Source organism: Dermochelys coriacea, chromosome 20, assembly GCF_009764565.3.
Source record: "Dermochelys coriacea isolate rDerCor1 chromosome 20, rDerCor1.pri.v4, whole genome shotgun sequence".
Lineage (NCBI taxonomy): Eukaryota > Metazoa > Chordata > Testudines > Dermochelyidae > Dermochelys > Dermochelys coriacea.
In genome coordinates, this window is record NC_050087.2 from 15391120 (window position 1) to 15403455 (window position 12336).

The 12336-nt window shown below is 59.8% G+C and overlaps 1 protein-coding gene across 3 annotated transcripts; it reads right to left on the minus strand.

Annotated features, from left to right (window-relative positions):
* Positions 1–872: 872 nt before the first annotated feature.
* Positions 873–12336, minus strand: CRB3 (crumbs cell polarity complex component 3). 3 transcript variants are annotated; one of them, XM_038379215.2, is made up of 4 exons: positions 11981–12336; positions 6725–6979; positions 3335–3381; positions 873–2852 (listed from the first exon to the last, which is right to left on the minus strand). In XM_038379215.2, exons 1-4 carry the CDS (start codon positions 12000–12002, stop codon positions 2649–2651), a joined length of 528 nt encoding a protein of 175 aa, XP_038235143.1. In that variant the 5' UTR covers positions 12003–12336; the 3' UTR covers positions 873–2648. The 3 variants fall into 3 exon arrangements, with proteins under 3 accessions (XP_038235143.1, XP_043362814.1, XP_038235146.1); XM_043506879.1 differs by lacking the exon at positions 11981–12336 and adding an exon at positions 11292–11422; XM_038379218.2 differs by lacking the exon at positions 11981–12336 and adding an exon at positions 11287–11414.

The window sequence follows — 12336 nt, forward strand, 5'->3', positions numbered from 1 at the left end:
ATTTGCACAGAGGAGGGAAAACACAACACTGTATAAACCCAGCTTAAACAGCTGCCATTGCAGCACCCAGTGGGACAGGTAACACTGCATCCTGCTCCTCCATGGCTCTGTAGGACTGGCTTCCTACAGCTAGGGAAACTGAGGCACAAGAGGTGATGTGACTTGTCCAAGATCAGTCAGCGGGTCTGAGGCAGACCCTTCCTGGCACGACCAGCCTCCCTTTCTAGCTGAGCGGCGAGGCTGGGGGGGTGCAATTAAATTGCTGCATATTTGGGTGCAGAGAAGGGGCACGATTAGCAACTTGGGGCACCTTAACCCCCTGGGTCTGAGGCCCAGCTCCTCAAAGGGCTGGAGGTGCCTAGCTCCCATAGATTCCAATGGCAGCCTAAATCCTACATGGCTCCCAGCCCTGCTGGAGGTGTGTCAGCTGAAGAAGAGGTTTGAGGGCTAGAAGGATGGCGGTGGGAAAAGAGCTGCACGGGGGGCCCTCCCTGATCTGTGAGCAGAACTGCACGGGGGGGCCCTCCCTGAGCTGTGAAGAGCTGGTCCCATGTCAGGGCCCCAGCCCTGCTGCAGTTATTTGTATCATCACGGGGCCCGGCAACCCCAGTCAGCGACGAGCCCCCACCCTTGTGCTGGGTGAACAGGGAGGTTGTAAGAAGCGGCCGCTGGCCCATGCAAAACTGGGCAATGTGACCCTGCGGGGAGGGGACAACTAGGAACTGACCAGTGGGTGGGCATGAGGCAGGGAGATCCCAACTCCGGCAGTTTCAAAGGGCAAGGGCCAAGCTCTGGTGACATTTGCTCCTGGCTCTCACAGCTCGGTTAATTTCGGGTCTTGCCGGGAGGACTGAAAGGAGAGAAGAGGTGACTGAGCGGAGAACGTGCAGCACCAGGTGACAGCTGTGGGAGCAGGGAAGCTTTCAGCCAGCCACTGAGCAAGGTTAGCATGCCACGGAGGCGCCCGGGGACAGATCCAAGACACGGGCTACAGCGAGGAAGCATCGACCAGGGGCTGTAAAGATGACCCAAGCAGTTGGCTGGGGAACTGGGTTCCTAGCAACCCCCGATGCTGGATGGCCAGCTGGGCAAACAGCTCCCTCCGCATCTTCCTCCCTTGGAAGCCTGGGGAACTTGCTGCCACTATATCAAAGTTAGAGTCAAGAGAAGCTGAGACGTTCATAAGAACAACCCACGGGTGGCATAAAGGCAGAGCCAGCACCATGGGCTGGCCTATTTAAAACCTATGGATTGTGCGTGTTCCGCATATCTCAAATGGTCAAGGCACTGGTGGGAGAAAAGCTCTTGGAGTTAAAGATCCACAAACCTAGAGGCCACGTCAGAGGCTCAGGAACCGTGGCTGGTACAAGTGACTAATGGGGCGAGGAAATCAGCCCACAAGCTGCTTCTACTGCAGCTGGGTATGGAAGCCTCAGGCAGGGGGATGGTTGCTCCTGCTCCAGCCTCGCCGAGGAGGGGGCACCTGGATGCTTTGCCCCAGGCTGCCCCATGCAGGGAAATGACCTTGGCCCAGGTGCTGGCTGGGGGAGCAGCAATGGGGCGGGGTTGTGCTGTGGGACACTGCGGCTTGGGAGAAAAGCCACTGACACCTGCTCCGGGGGGCGGAGGGGGGGATGCTGCACATAGGGAAAAAGACTCCCAGCAAGTCTTGGTTTAAGGGAGGGACAAAACACAGCCGTCCCAGAGGACAAAGAGACTGGACCGGTAAGTTGGGTGCAGTTTGGTCCCATTCCCCCTAGGCAGGACAGCAAAGGAAGCTGCCGAGTTGCTTAATTTAATTATTTCACGCCTCCCCCCCACCACGAGAAATGACCCCATCAGCGGCCCAGGTTTCAGTCCAGTACCTTCAGCCCCCCAGCCCAGCCCAAGGAGCAGCTCCATCAGCCGACAGCGGCAGGAGGCTATTATCCTGTGCATTCACCAGCCACTCCGGAGTGATGTGGCACCTTCCACATGCATCCAACAAGGCTGCAGGTTTTGTAACCATAAGAGCACCAGGGTGAGTGGGAGGATGGTGGGGGGTGATAGATGGGGAAACTGAGGCATGACGGTTAAGGCCAATACCTTCCCCGGAGGCTAGAGCAGGGGTTTACAGCTTCCCCTTCCTTCGCTGCCGGGCCAGCCTCGCTTTCCCCAGCCCAGAGTCACTCCCCATCTGCAAGCTGAGGCTGGCTTGGTGAGCTGGGCAGCTTAAACACAACCCCCTGCAGCCTGCCCCAGAACAGACAGAGGTAGGGGAGGTCACAGACAAGTGTGAGATGCAGACGGGGGGAGGATCAAGTAATCCAGCCAGGTGGAAACAGGCACGAGGTTGAGCGCTCTGCCAATATTCCAGCCCAGCAGCAGAGGCTCCCACCGATTCTGCCACCAGGAGGCGATGTTGTGGAGCGGCCGTGGGTGAGCTGCCCCGTGGCTGGGTGGCACCCCGCCCCCCACCCGCAGCAGGGGGGCGCAGCTGGAAATCCTGCATCCAGCGACGAAAACGTCGGCTCCTTCCGGCCAGCAGAGAGCAAGGAGCCTCCCCCAAGTGTGCGGCCGGCTCTGGAACTGCAGTATCCAGTCGGGACAAAGTCTGCCAGTCCGGGAAGGGGGTGCGTGTGTGACTCCCCCCTCCCCCTCCGCCGGGGTCAGATCAGCCGCTCCTCGGGGGGCAGTTGGAGGTTAGCGTTCGTCACCACCCGAGCACCCACCTGCTCCTCGTTGCTGGGCCGGTAGGTGCCCTCCGTCTGCCGCCTCTCCCGCACCTTGAGCGCCCCAAAGATCACAAGTCCAATAATCAGGAGACCCCCGACCAGGGAGGGGACAATGATGGCTGCCAGCCGCTCCGACTCCTGCCGGGGGGGGGGGGGGAGAGACAAAGAACCAGAATCATGCCCTGCCCAGCTCCCTGTGGGGGGCAGAGAGGTGCCGGGGGGGCTGTGTTAGTAATGGGAGTGGGAGGCTGATGTAGAGGAGAACACTCTTGCACAGAGGGAAGACCGCTGCATGCACAATGGAGCCGGGCATTCGACTAGGGGCAGGGTTGGAGCTGGGGGGGGTTACACCAGGAGCAAACCAGGAATGTGGGAGGTAAAGAAGGGGGTTCCCCAGAGGAGGTGGTAAGCAGAGGTGGGGAGCTAGGCCTCCTGGCCCCAGATCCCCCCCTTCCCAAATTGGACCCTCCCCCCCACACACACTGTACAGTATCTCCAAGCTTCCAGTCCAGTTCCAATCAAGTCTCTCTCCGCAGTGCATGCTGGGATAAGCACCCCCCCCACCACACACACACACACACACACACACACACCTGATCCGCCCCACCACACCTACTTACCGTGAGCCCCGATGCGGGTGTGGGTGTCGCGGTGCTCCCATTTGTGGCTTGATTTAAAAGAGGGATAAAGAGAACGGAGCTTAGCGGGTGGAGGGGTATGGCAAGGGGGTGCAATAGGAGGCTTTGATGTTAGGAGGCATCTGCTGGAGCCCACCCCCCAGCGCTCGGAGAGCTCAACCACGGCACTGATGCTATGCAGGCACCAGCACCAACATGCAGCCACCTCTGGGATGGCAGCTGGTGAGCCACTGCAGAGCAAGGCAACAGTTTAGGACAGGAAGTGAAAGAGATTCCCAGTTTCAAGTGCACCAGTTCAGGGGGAGGGTTATTTAAGGAAGCAGCAGCCTGGGGTCATCCAAGTGAGCTGTCACGTTCCCCCCTAAATTACCACCACCCCAATTCTTAGAAAAGTGCCATATGGAGTGACCTATAATGACCTCAATGGGACAGCGCCCCCTACTGAGCCCAATCCCTGCTCCCTGTAACACAGCGCCTCCTAGTGCCACAGTGGGACACTGGGGTAGCACTGACAGCGCCCCCTAGCCCGCTCCCTGCAGCACAGCGCCCCCCCTAGCACCACCCCGGGGGGCTTCTGATTCTGTGGGCCCTTCACCAAGCAGACAGTATCACTTCCAGCAGAGACGGCGGTTTGCCTGAAGGTCTCCGCCAGCCCGACAGCAACCTGGCCCAACGCTGTCCCCCAAGAGCTCAGGTCAGCCAGAGAAACCCATCAACCACCAGCCCACTCAGCCACCTGGGGACCCGGGATGGTATTCCCTGCCCAGCAGGGGGCAGCAGTGCACACAAGCCAGCCCCCCATCACTCTAACCACTAGACCCCCCCACACACCCCTCCCAGAGCTGGGGACAGAACCCAGGTGTCCTGACTGCCAGCCCTCCCTGCCCTAACCACCCATCCCCAGGGGACAGAACCCAGAAGCCCCGATTCCCAGCTCTAACCACTAGACCTACTCCCAGCCCAACGTAGAGGACACCACTCGACCGTACCCCTGGCTCATCCCCGCAATCCCAGATCCGCTTCCCCCATGCGCCATCCAGCCTCCCAGGGCCCGGGACTCTGCCTCCGGTCTATAAGCAACCCGCTATTCTCCAAGCCAGGCCAGCCGCTCCCTTCCCCTCCCCCGTCATTACACAGGAAGGGAACTACAACTCCCAGGGTGCCCCTCTCCGCCCTGCCCAGTCCCCAGACTGGCCTTCAGCCCATGCTCCCAGCTCCAGGGCCCTTGTGCATTGCAACCTAGAGAGCAGGTCAGGCCGGAACAGGCAGCTGGGAGGGGCCGGAGTCTTTCCCAGGACCAGGGTGCGACTCAGAGCTCTGGGATCCAGCAGGAGGAGGGGCCCTGGTATGCACAGGACTGGCCCCGCACAAGGCTGGTCCCAAGTCCCCCCCACCCCCAGCTTTGCTAGCCAATGGCGGAGCTGGGGATAGAACCCAGGAGTCCTGGCTCCCAGCACCCCCCTTCTAAATCCCACTCCCCTCCCAGAGCTGGGGATAGAACCCAGGAGTCCTGGCTCCCAATCCCTTCTTGCTCTAACCACTCCCCTCCCAGGGCTGAGAATCCAGCAGCCCCTACTCCTAACCACCACCACCACCCCAAGCCCTAGATCCTACCAGAGTTAGGAATGGAACCCAGGAGTCCTGGTTCCCAGCCCGCCCCCCCCCCCACCCCCCGCTCTATTACTAGCCCTGTGCAGCTTGAGTCCTTTCTTGACAAGGAACTTGGACCCTCCCCCACTTTGCCCAGAGCAGTAAGTTACATGGTTGGTGGTGGTGGTTTGTTTGTTTTGGTTTTGGTTTTTTTGGGTGGGGGTGGTTGAAACTGTTTGTTTGGGATCTTTAAACTCTTGTAGGTGACTCATCCGATGAAGTGAGCTGTAGCTCAGGAAAGCTTATGCTCTAATAAATTTGTTAGTCTCTAAGGTGCCACAAGTCCTCCTTTTCTTTTCACCTGTAAACAGACACACACGGGGCGGGCGGGGTGCTCAGAGATCAGCCAGTCCCAGGGACATTCCCCCAACAGAGGTGACTCACCCCCCCCCCCCCCCGTTCCAGCCTCTCCCTCCCCCCACCCCCTCCAAGGTGCGGATCCACCTGTGTCAGGCTCCGAAACCCAGCGCCTGGACAGCTGAAACCACACTGCCCCACCTCGCCCGCTCCCCCGGCTCTCCGCCAGGGCTGGCGCGGGGCCCGGGATCAAGCCATAACGGAGAAGGGGCCTTCCACAAACGCACCTGCGGTTTGCCCTGGAGTGGGGGAGGGGGGCAGCAGCAATGGCCCCGTGTGGGGATTGAGAGCCACAGGATCTGCCCTGGGAAGCTGCCGGAGGGCGAGGGTGGGGGGCGTTGTATGCTGGCCACATTAAAAATCTAGTCCCTTGCTTCAGCATCAACTCCATTATATAGATTACGGTAGCCCACTGTGGTGGGTGCCGTACATTATTTATTAGGTGTATTACGGTAGCAGCTCAGAGCCCCGGTCCTGGAGCAGGACCCCACCCTGTGGGGTACTGTATGTTCCTTCTCCCATGTAATAACACCAGTGGAAGATGTTATGGAAGCAAGGAGGGGGAAAAAAATAATCAAACCTGCCAATTCGGGCCTTGCATGTCAAAGGGTGACACCCCCCTCCCAACCTCCCTACGATTCCATGCAGGGATCATTCTTCCTACCACAGAAATGCAGCCACCTCTGGGGTAGAACAGGGCAGCTGGCTAATAGCCACGCAGCAGCAGTGCGCAGGGATCGCTCAGCCAATGCTGAAATGCAGCCACCTCTGGGGTAGGACATGGCAGCCGATTAACTGTGCCCATCACCCATGTGCTGGAAAACACACAAGAGGGTCAATGCTTTGTGTTTTGGTCCGACCCAGGCAATGCTGGGTTGACCCCGGAGCTGCATCCGCATCCCTGGTGACCAGAATCTAAAGCCACGAAGTCCCCCCTTCCGACTGCCCAGACTAATGACAGCAGCAACTTTAGGCAAGCTAAGCTGCAGCCTCCTGCCATTATCCACTTTCTTGCAGTGTTTGGGGGCACCGCTGCCCTCTGCTGCATGGAATCAGAACTGCTTGAATGTATGTCATAGGGCCTATACTGCCTATAGGGAGAGGGGATTCTCCTTCTGGTCGTGGGCCGTTGGAGCAGCAGGATAAGATCGCTGTCCCTACCACCACAAAGGGGAAGGGGTGAGCATGTGGGGGGGGGGGCAAATCACTTGCTGAATCAGTGGTGGAGTTAAGAGAACTCCAGGCGGTTTAACCACTAGACCCCACTCCCCACCCAAAGCTGCAGATAGAACCCAAGAGTCCTGGCTCCCAGCCCCCCTCCCACCCCGGTGTGGAAGCCGATGTACTTAACAACCCACCACCTACCTTGGCCCAGGGCCAGCTGTAACAGGGACTGCAGGGCCACGGCCAGGAGCAAGGGGTGACTGCAGCCCGCCATCGCTCCCCCAGGTGTCTGGGAGGGAGGGGAGGACATGGGGTCACTCCCCCTCTCCCTGGAGGGATCACAATCCTGATGGTGCAACGGTAACACAGTCTCCTGCTTCCCAGGGTCCTCAGCCCGTTGGGGGGCCCTTGGAGATGGGGATGACAAGGAACTGGCAGCTCCCAGGGTTTCACCACCTGAGAAAGGGACAGAGAGAAAGGGGTCAGAGTCACTAGTAAACCCCCTGTCACCTCAGTGATACCCTCCCCCAGTTCTGCATCCATTAGACCCCCAGACCACCCAGCCTACCCCTCCATCAGGTCGGCTCTTCCCGGCGCTCTACAATCCGACCACTTCCTTGGATTGGTATGAAATGTGCTGCCCCTCATGGGGGAGCGGGGTGGGGTCTGTGGTCCAAATTTGGGGTCGTTTGAGCAAGGGATTCTGGAGCTCCCCCCCCCCCCCGGCATTTACAACCTCTTGTGGAGGTTGGTTGGTTTGTTTCCGCGCGCACCTGGGGCTCCCAGGGTGGCTGGGATCCTCCCCAGACTGAGCTCCATTGCTCAGGGTTTCTCTCAGCCAGTTCCTGGTGCCCACAGCCCCTCTGGCAGGGGGCGGGGTTGTACTCAAGTCACTAACGGGTTAAGTTCGGACAGAGCGCCAGGAGCTGGAGTCAGAGAGAACGGAACCGGGCATGTGCAGAAATAATTCTAGGCTCTTATCCAGCCAGTCCCAAAGTGCTTTACCCGGGAGGTCACAATCATTCCCCTCATGCTACAGATGGGGAAACTGAGGCACAGCAGAGCAGGGAAGTGACTTGCCCAGCAGGCAGAGCTGGGCCTAGAACCCAGATGTCCTGAGTCCCAACCCAAGGCTCTGTCTGCAAGCCTAGGTCTCAGCTGAAGCAGGCCTCAGCACCGTGCTAGGCAAGCGTGACGCTGCTCCTCATGGGCCTGCCTCCAGGATAGGATCCAGCCCCAATGCAGCTGGAAGCAGAGACATCACTGTGTCAGCCTAGCAGACAGAGCCCTGGGCTCTATTCCCAGCTCTGACCCTCTGGGCAAATCACTGCCCCGCTCTGTGCCTCAGTTTCCCCATCTGTACAATAAGAGAAAACGAGACCGCCCTGTCTCTCAGCAGGGGTGGGGAGAGTCTGTTTAGACAAGCGCTTCGGGGGAAGGGACTGTCTCTTATTCTGTCTTTGTCCAGCACCTCGCCCGCTGGGGATCCCGCCTCATTCTCGGTCAGACCCTGCCGAGATAAAGTAGAGGGCTGCGGACCCAGGCTGAGCTGCCCACCCAACGAGAGCGCACACAGCTGCTGTCAAGGACCAGCTACCGAATTCCTCCACCTGTGGCAGCAACTGGGCACTCGGCACGGATGTTCCCCTCTCTCCCACTGGCGGAATCTGCCTTTTCCAGTCCCCCCCCCGCATCAATCGGGGTGCTTAGAACATTCCCAGAAATTCTGGAACGGGGCAGCTGTGGCACCCCAGAACAATCACGTCACACGCACGGACAGCGAGTGGAGTGCCGGGTTTTGTATTGATCGACTAATAAAGGGGGGGGGGGGGATCATGAGGCTAAGGGGATCTATGAAAGCTTGTGAAGACCCTGGATCGTAGCGAGACGGGGGCCGTGCAAAGTATCTAGAAAGCCACACATCCCACCCATTCGTGGCCAAGCTCAGGAGTCCAAAGGATCTACTTGGTGGCGCTTCTGCATTGTCCGCAAGGCAATAACTTTGCAATGCCCGGTCCGATCGATTCCAAACTTCCAGGGATATTTCAGGGCAGCTCCCTGTTGATTTGGGGGGCTGATCAGAAAAACTGAAGGGGGGGTAGGGAACAGGGGACACGTGGAGTCCCCAACATCTGGTGGGTAGATCCCTGAGCTTTGATCAGGGCTGAATCAGCTCCAGATCGAAGAACCAGCTGAAGGCACAAAAAGAAAGTGCAAGAGATAATGGCGGGGAAGGAGGAATGGGGAACACAGAGCCCCTGGCAGGGGGTGGGGATAGGGGGCTGGGGGCAATGCGGGACCCTGAAATGGGGCACACAGAGCCCCTGGCAGGGGGGGAGAAGGGAGGAGGGTAGAAGAAGCCTCCTTGGTGTGTGGAATGAAGTTTCCCAGCAGTTGGATCCATTCAATTCTAGTGATCCAGCCCTTTGGAGATGCAAATGTCTTCATCAGGAGGAGGATTTCCGGCCCTAGGCGGTTCCTGTCACCCAGGGCTCCCCAGCTTAGGCAGGGCAAAGCTCGAGAGGGCAGGGTGGAGGGTAGCAAACCTGCCAGGGCCCCTGCTCAGGGAAGCCTTCTCCACAGAAGGGACCCTTTCCCCATCCCTGCTGCTCTCAGCAGCTCCTCATCCTAGCTCACATTTGAGTTGCTGCTGCATCTTCCATGCAAGCAACCAGGGTACCAAAGCACTGCGCAGACCTTGGCCGAATCCAGCCTCACAGCGCCCCGGGGAGGACGGAGAGTGTTACAGATGGGGAAACTGAGGCACCAAGCAGGGAAGGGACTTGCCGAGGCGAGAGAGAGGCAGAGTGCTGGGCCACTGCACGGCCAGGCACAGAAACCAGAAGTCCACACAGCGAGTCACTGGCAGAACTGGGAGTAGAACCCAGGAGTTCGCACACCCTTGCTTAGGGAACGTGGTTTTAGTGGCTAAGACACAGGGCCCGTGAGTCAGACTCGGGATCCACTCCCAGTTCTGCCCAACTTCCTGAGCCAGCCACTCTTCCACTCTGTGCCTCAGTTTCCCCCGCTGCCCTGTGAAAACCCTTTGTTTTCCTCGTCTATTTCAATTCCCTATCCCCACAGAGCTTACAAGAGACCGTGTCTCCGCCACACCCAACACACCAGAGCCCTGCTCACCTTGGGGGGGGGGTGCTAGAGGAACCCAGATAATAAGGTAAAATCCACCAGGCACAGAGCTCCCAGGGAGGAGTCCCGCCTGGTGCGAGCAGCCACCTCCTCCCGGCCAGGGGGATGAACAGCTGTGCAAGTGAACATGGGGTGCATGTCCCAGCCCTGTAGTAGCCGGCCACGAGGGGGCTACCGCACCAAATTTTTCTGGTGTGGCCACTCATTTGGGGCACGACCCACCTTTCTATTGAGAGTCCGGGACGTGTGCAGAGAGGGAGGAAGGGCCTGTTGGGGGACCTTGGTATGCAGCGGGGCAATGGGGGCACACAGAACCCCTGGCCTGGGGGAAAGCGGAATAGGGGGGCTCACAGCACCCCCTTGGGAAGAGGGGACCCTGGTTTGGGGGAAGGGGAATAGGGGGCGTGGGGCAGAATGGGGGACCAAGGGATGGGGAAAAGTGAAGGTGGGGAGACACAGAGCCACTGCCATGAAGGGGGGGATAGCGAGGAGAGTCTGAAATAGAAGGGGCTAGGAGGGTGCACAAAGGGTGCTGGGGGGGGGGCAGGCATAAGCCATGTGCCATGAGCTCAGCCCAGGACTTACACATGCCCCCCCTGTCATTCAGGCCCCAGCCAGACTCCTGGCCCCCTAAGCATGAGCCCAGGTCACAGATCACAGACCTTATTTCTGACCCGCAGCAGCAGCAGGAGCCACCAGACCCCCACCCCGAAGGGCAAATCTCCATCCCACCCAGCCCCCGAGACCCTACAGCCAGGTGGCGAGCCACTTGGGGCTAGTGATGGCCCCCCACCCTAGCCCACTCCTGCTCCCCCCCATGCAAGGCCCTGCTGGGTCCATCTCAGGGCAGGGAGATGGTTTTAAAGAAACAGGAGTGTCCCTGGGTCCCCCCATATAGACTCCCTCTGTGGGTCCCAGCCCAGCCGGGCCTCGCTGGTCAATTTTTAACCCAGCTGATTAAGCGCTAACCCAGTGAAAGTCACCCAGAGCTCATTAACCCTGCTTCTGCGCCCCCCCCCGCCCGCCCGCCCGCCCGCCCAGAGCAACCCCCTCCCCAGCCAGGGCTACTCCCAGAAGCGCAGTGCGGGGGAGGCTCCCCCAAAGGAGGAAGCACCCGGAGAGATCAGGAAGCCCTGTCTCCAGCATGAATCAACTCCAGGCACCCGATCGCCTGGGTTCTCAGGCCTCTCCCCGCCTTTGCCCTGGGCTGGGGCAGGAACTGGCCTGGATCTCCGCCCCCAGGCCACGGTGGGCCTAGGCTGGGGGTGGGTGTAAGTAACCCCAGACATAAGCCATAGCAGGGGGTATCTGCCCCCCCGGATCTGTGGCATCAGAGAAGCCAGACCCAAGGCACAGGTGGAGGGAGGGAACCAGCCTCCACCAGCACTAGCAGCCAAATCCCAAGTGGCCGGTGGGGGGGGCGGGGGCAGATGCCCACTTCCCTGGGTAGCAGCTCCCCCTCCTCCCAGGGGAGTCCCCTGGCTTTAAGTGGGATGGGGGCGGGGGGGAGTCCAGGCTCTCTTAAAGAGGCAGGGGGTGGTTTCTTCGGCCCTGCCTGCTCCCTGGGTGGGGGCTGCCCCATAGAGCCCCAAGCCCCTTCCCCGCACTCACCGGTCCGGTCCGGTCCGGTCCCTCTGTCCGCGCCCTCCCAGGGCTGCGATCTGGCCAGCTCCGCCTTCCCGCTCGCTCATGTGACCCAGGGACAGGCAGGTGCCTCCCTCCTCCCGCACCTGAGCCAGGCAGGTCCCGCCCCGCTCACCCGGGCGGGGCTCCCAGAGCCCCAGCTGCACCAAGGGGTTGTCTCTGACCCTCCTGACACAGGGGAACGGGCCCAGGATGCCCCCGAGAGCTGGGGATCACCTGGGCCTATCTGTAGCCTAGAGGATCCTGCCCCCAAAGACCCGGCCCAAGGTAAGGGGAGATCTGCCAAGCCCACCTGAGCTCGGCTCGCAGGCGGCCACCCCCACACCTGCCTCCCACCTGGGGAGGATGGACCCTGGCCTTTCCACATGGCCTGCAGCCATAAGGTGCACAGACCCGGACTGAGACCAGGGCCCCCAATGTGCCAGGGGCTGCACACACGTAGAGTGAGAGAAAATCCCGCCCCCAAAGAGCTCAGATGCTAAATATACAAACGGTGGGAGGGGAAACTGAGGCACGGAGCAGGGAAGTGAGTTGCCCAAGGTCAATGGCGGAGCTGGGAGTCGAATTAAGCTCTCCTGACGCCTAGCCTCGTGCCTGATTCCACTCGATCCCATGTGCAGCTTTGCTCACGTATGTAGCCCACTGGCTTCAATGAAGGTTACTCACCTGAGTAAAGCAGGTCACGCATGCAGCAGTTAGCCAGAAAGGCCGGTTTTGTGGTTGAGGCCGTAGCCTGGAGAGCTGGCTAGTGCCTCTGTGTGTGTGTGTCTCCGTCCATTTTGGTGAGCATGTTTCCGTTTCCCTCTTGTAACATAGCCTCTCCACTGAGAAACCCAGGAATTGTCTGCTACTCTGCTTCCTCAATTCTAAGTCCAGGAGGCACGTCTGGGATCTAGACCTCAGGCTCCCAGTAGAACAGGCCACCTCCCTCCACAGGGGGGAACTTCACGTGTGAGCTCTGTAAAACACCAATAATAATTACCCTACCCTTACACGGCTCCTTCCAGCTCAAAGCGCTGTGC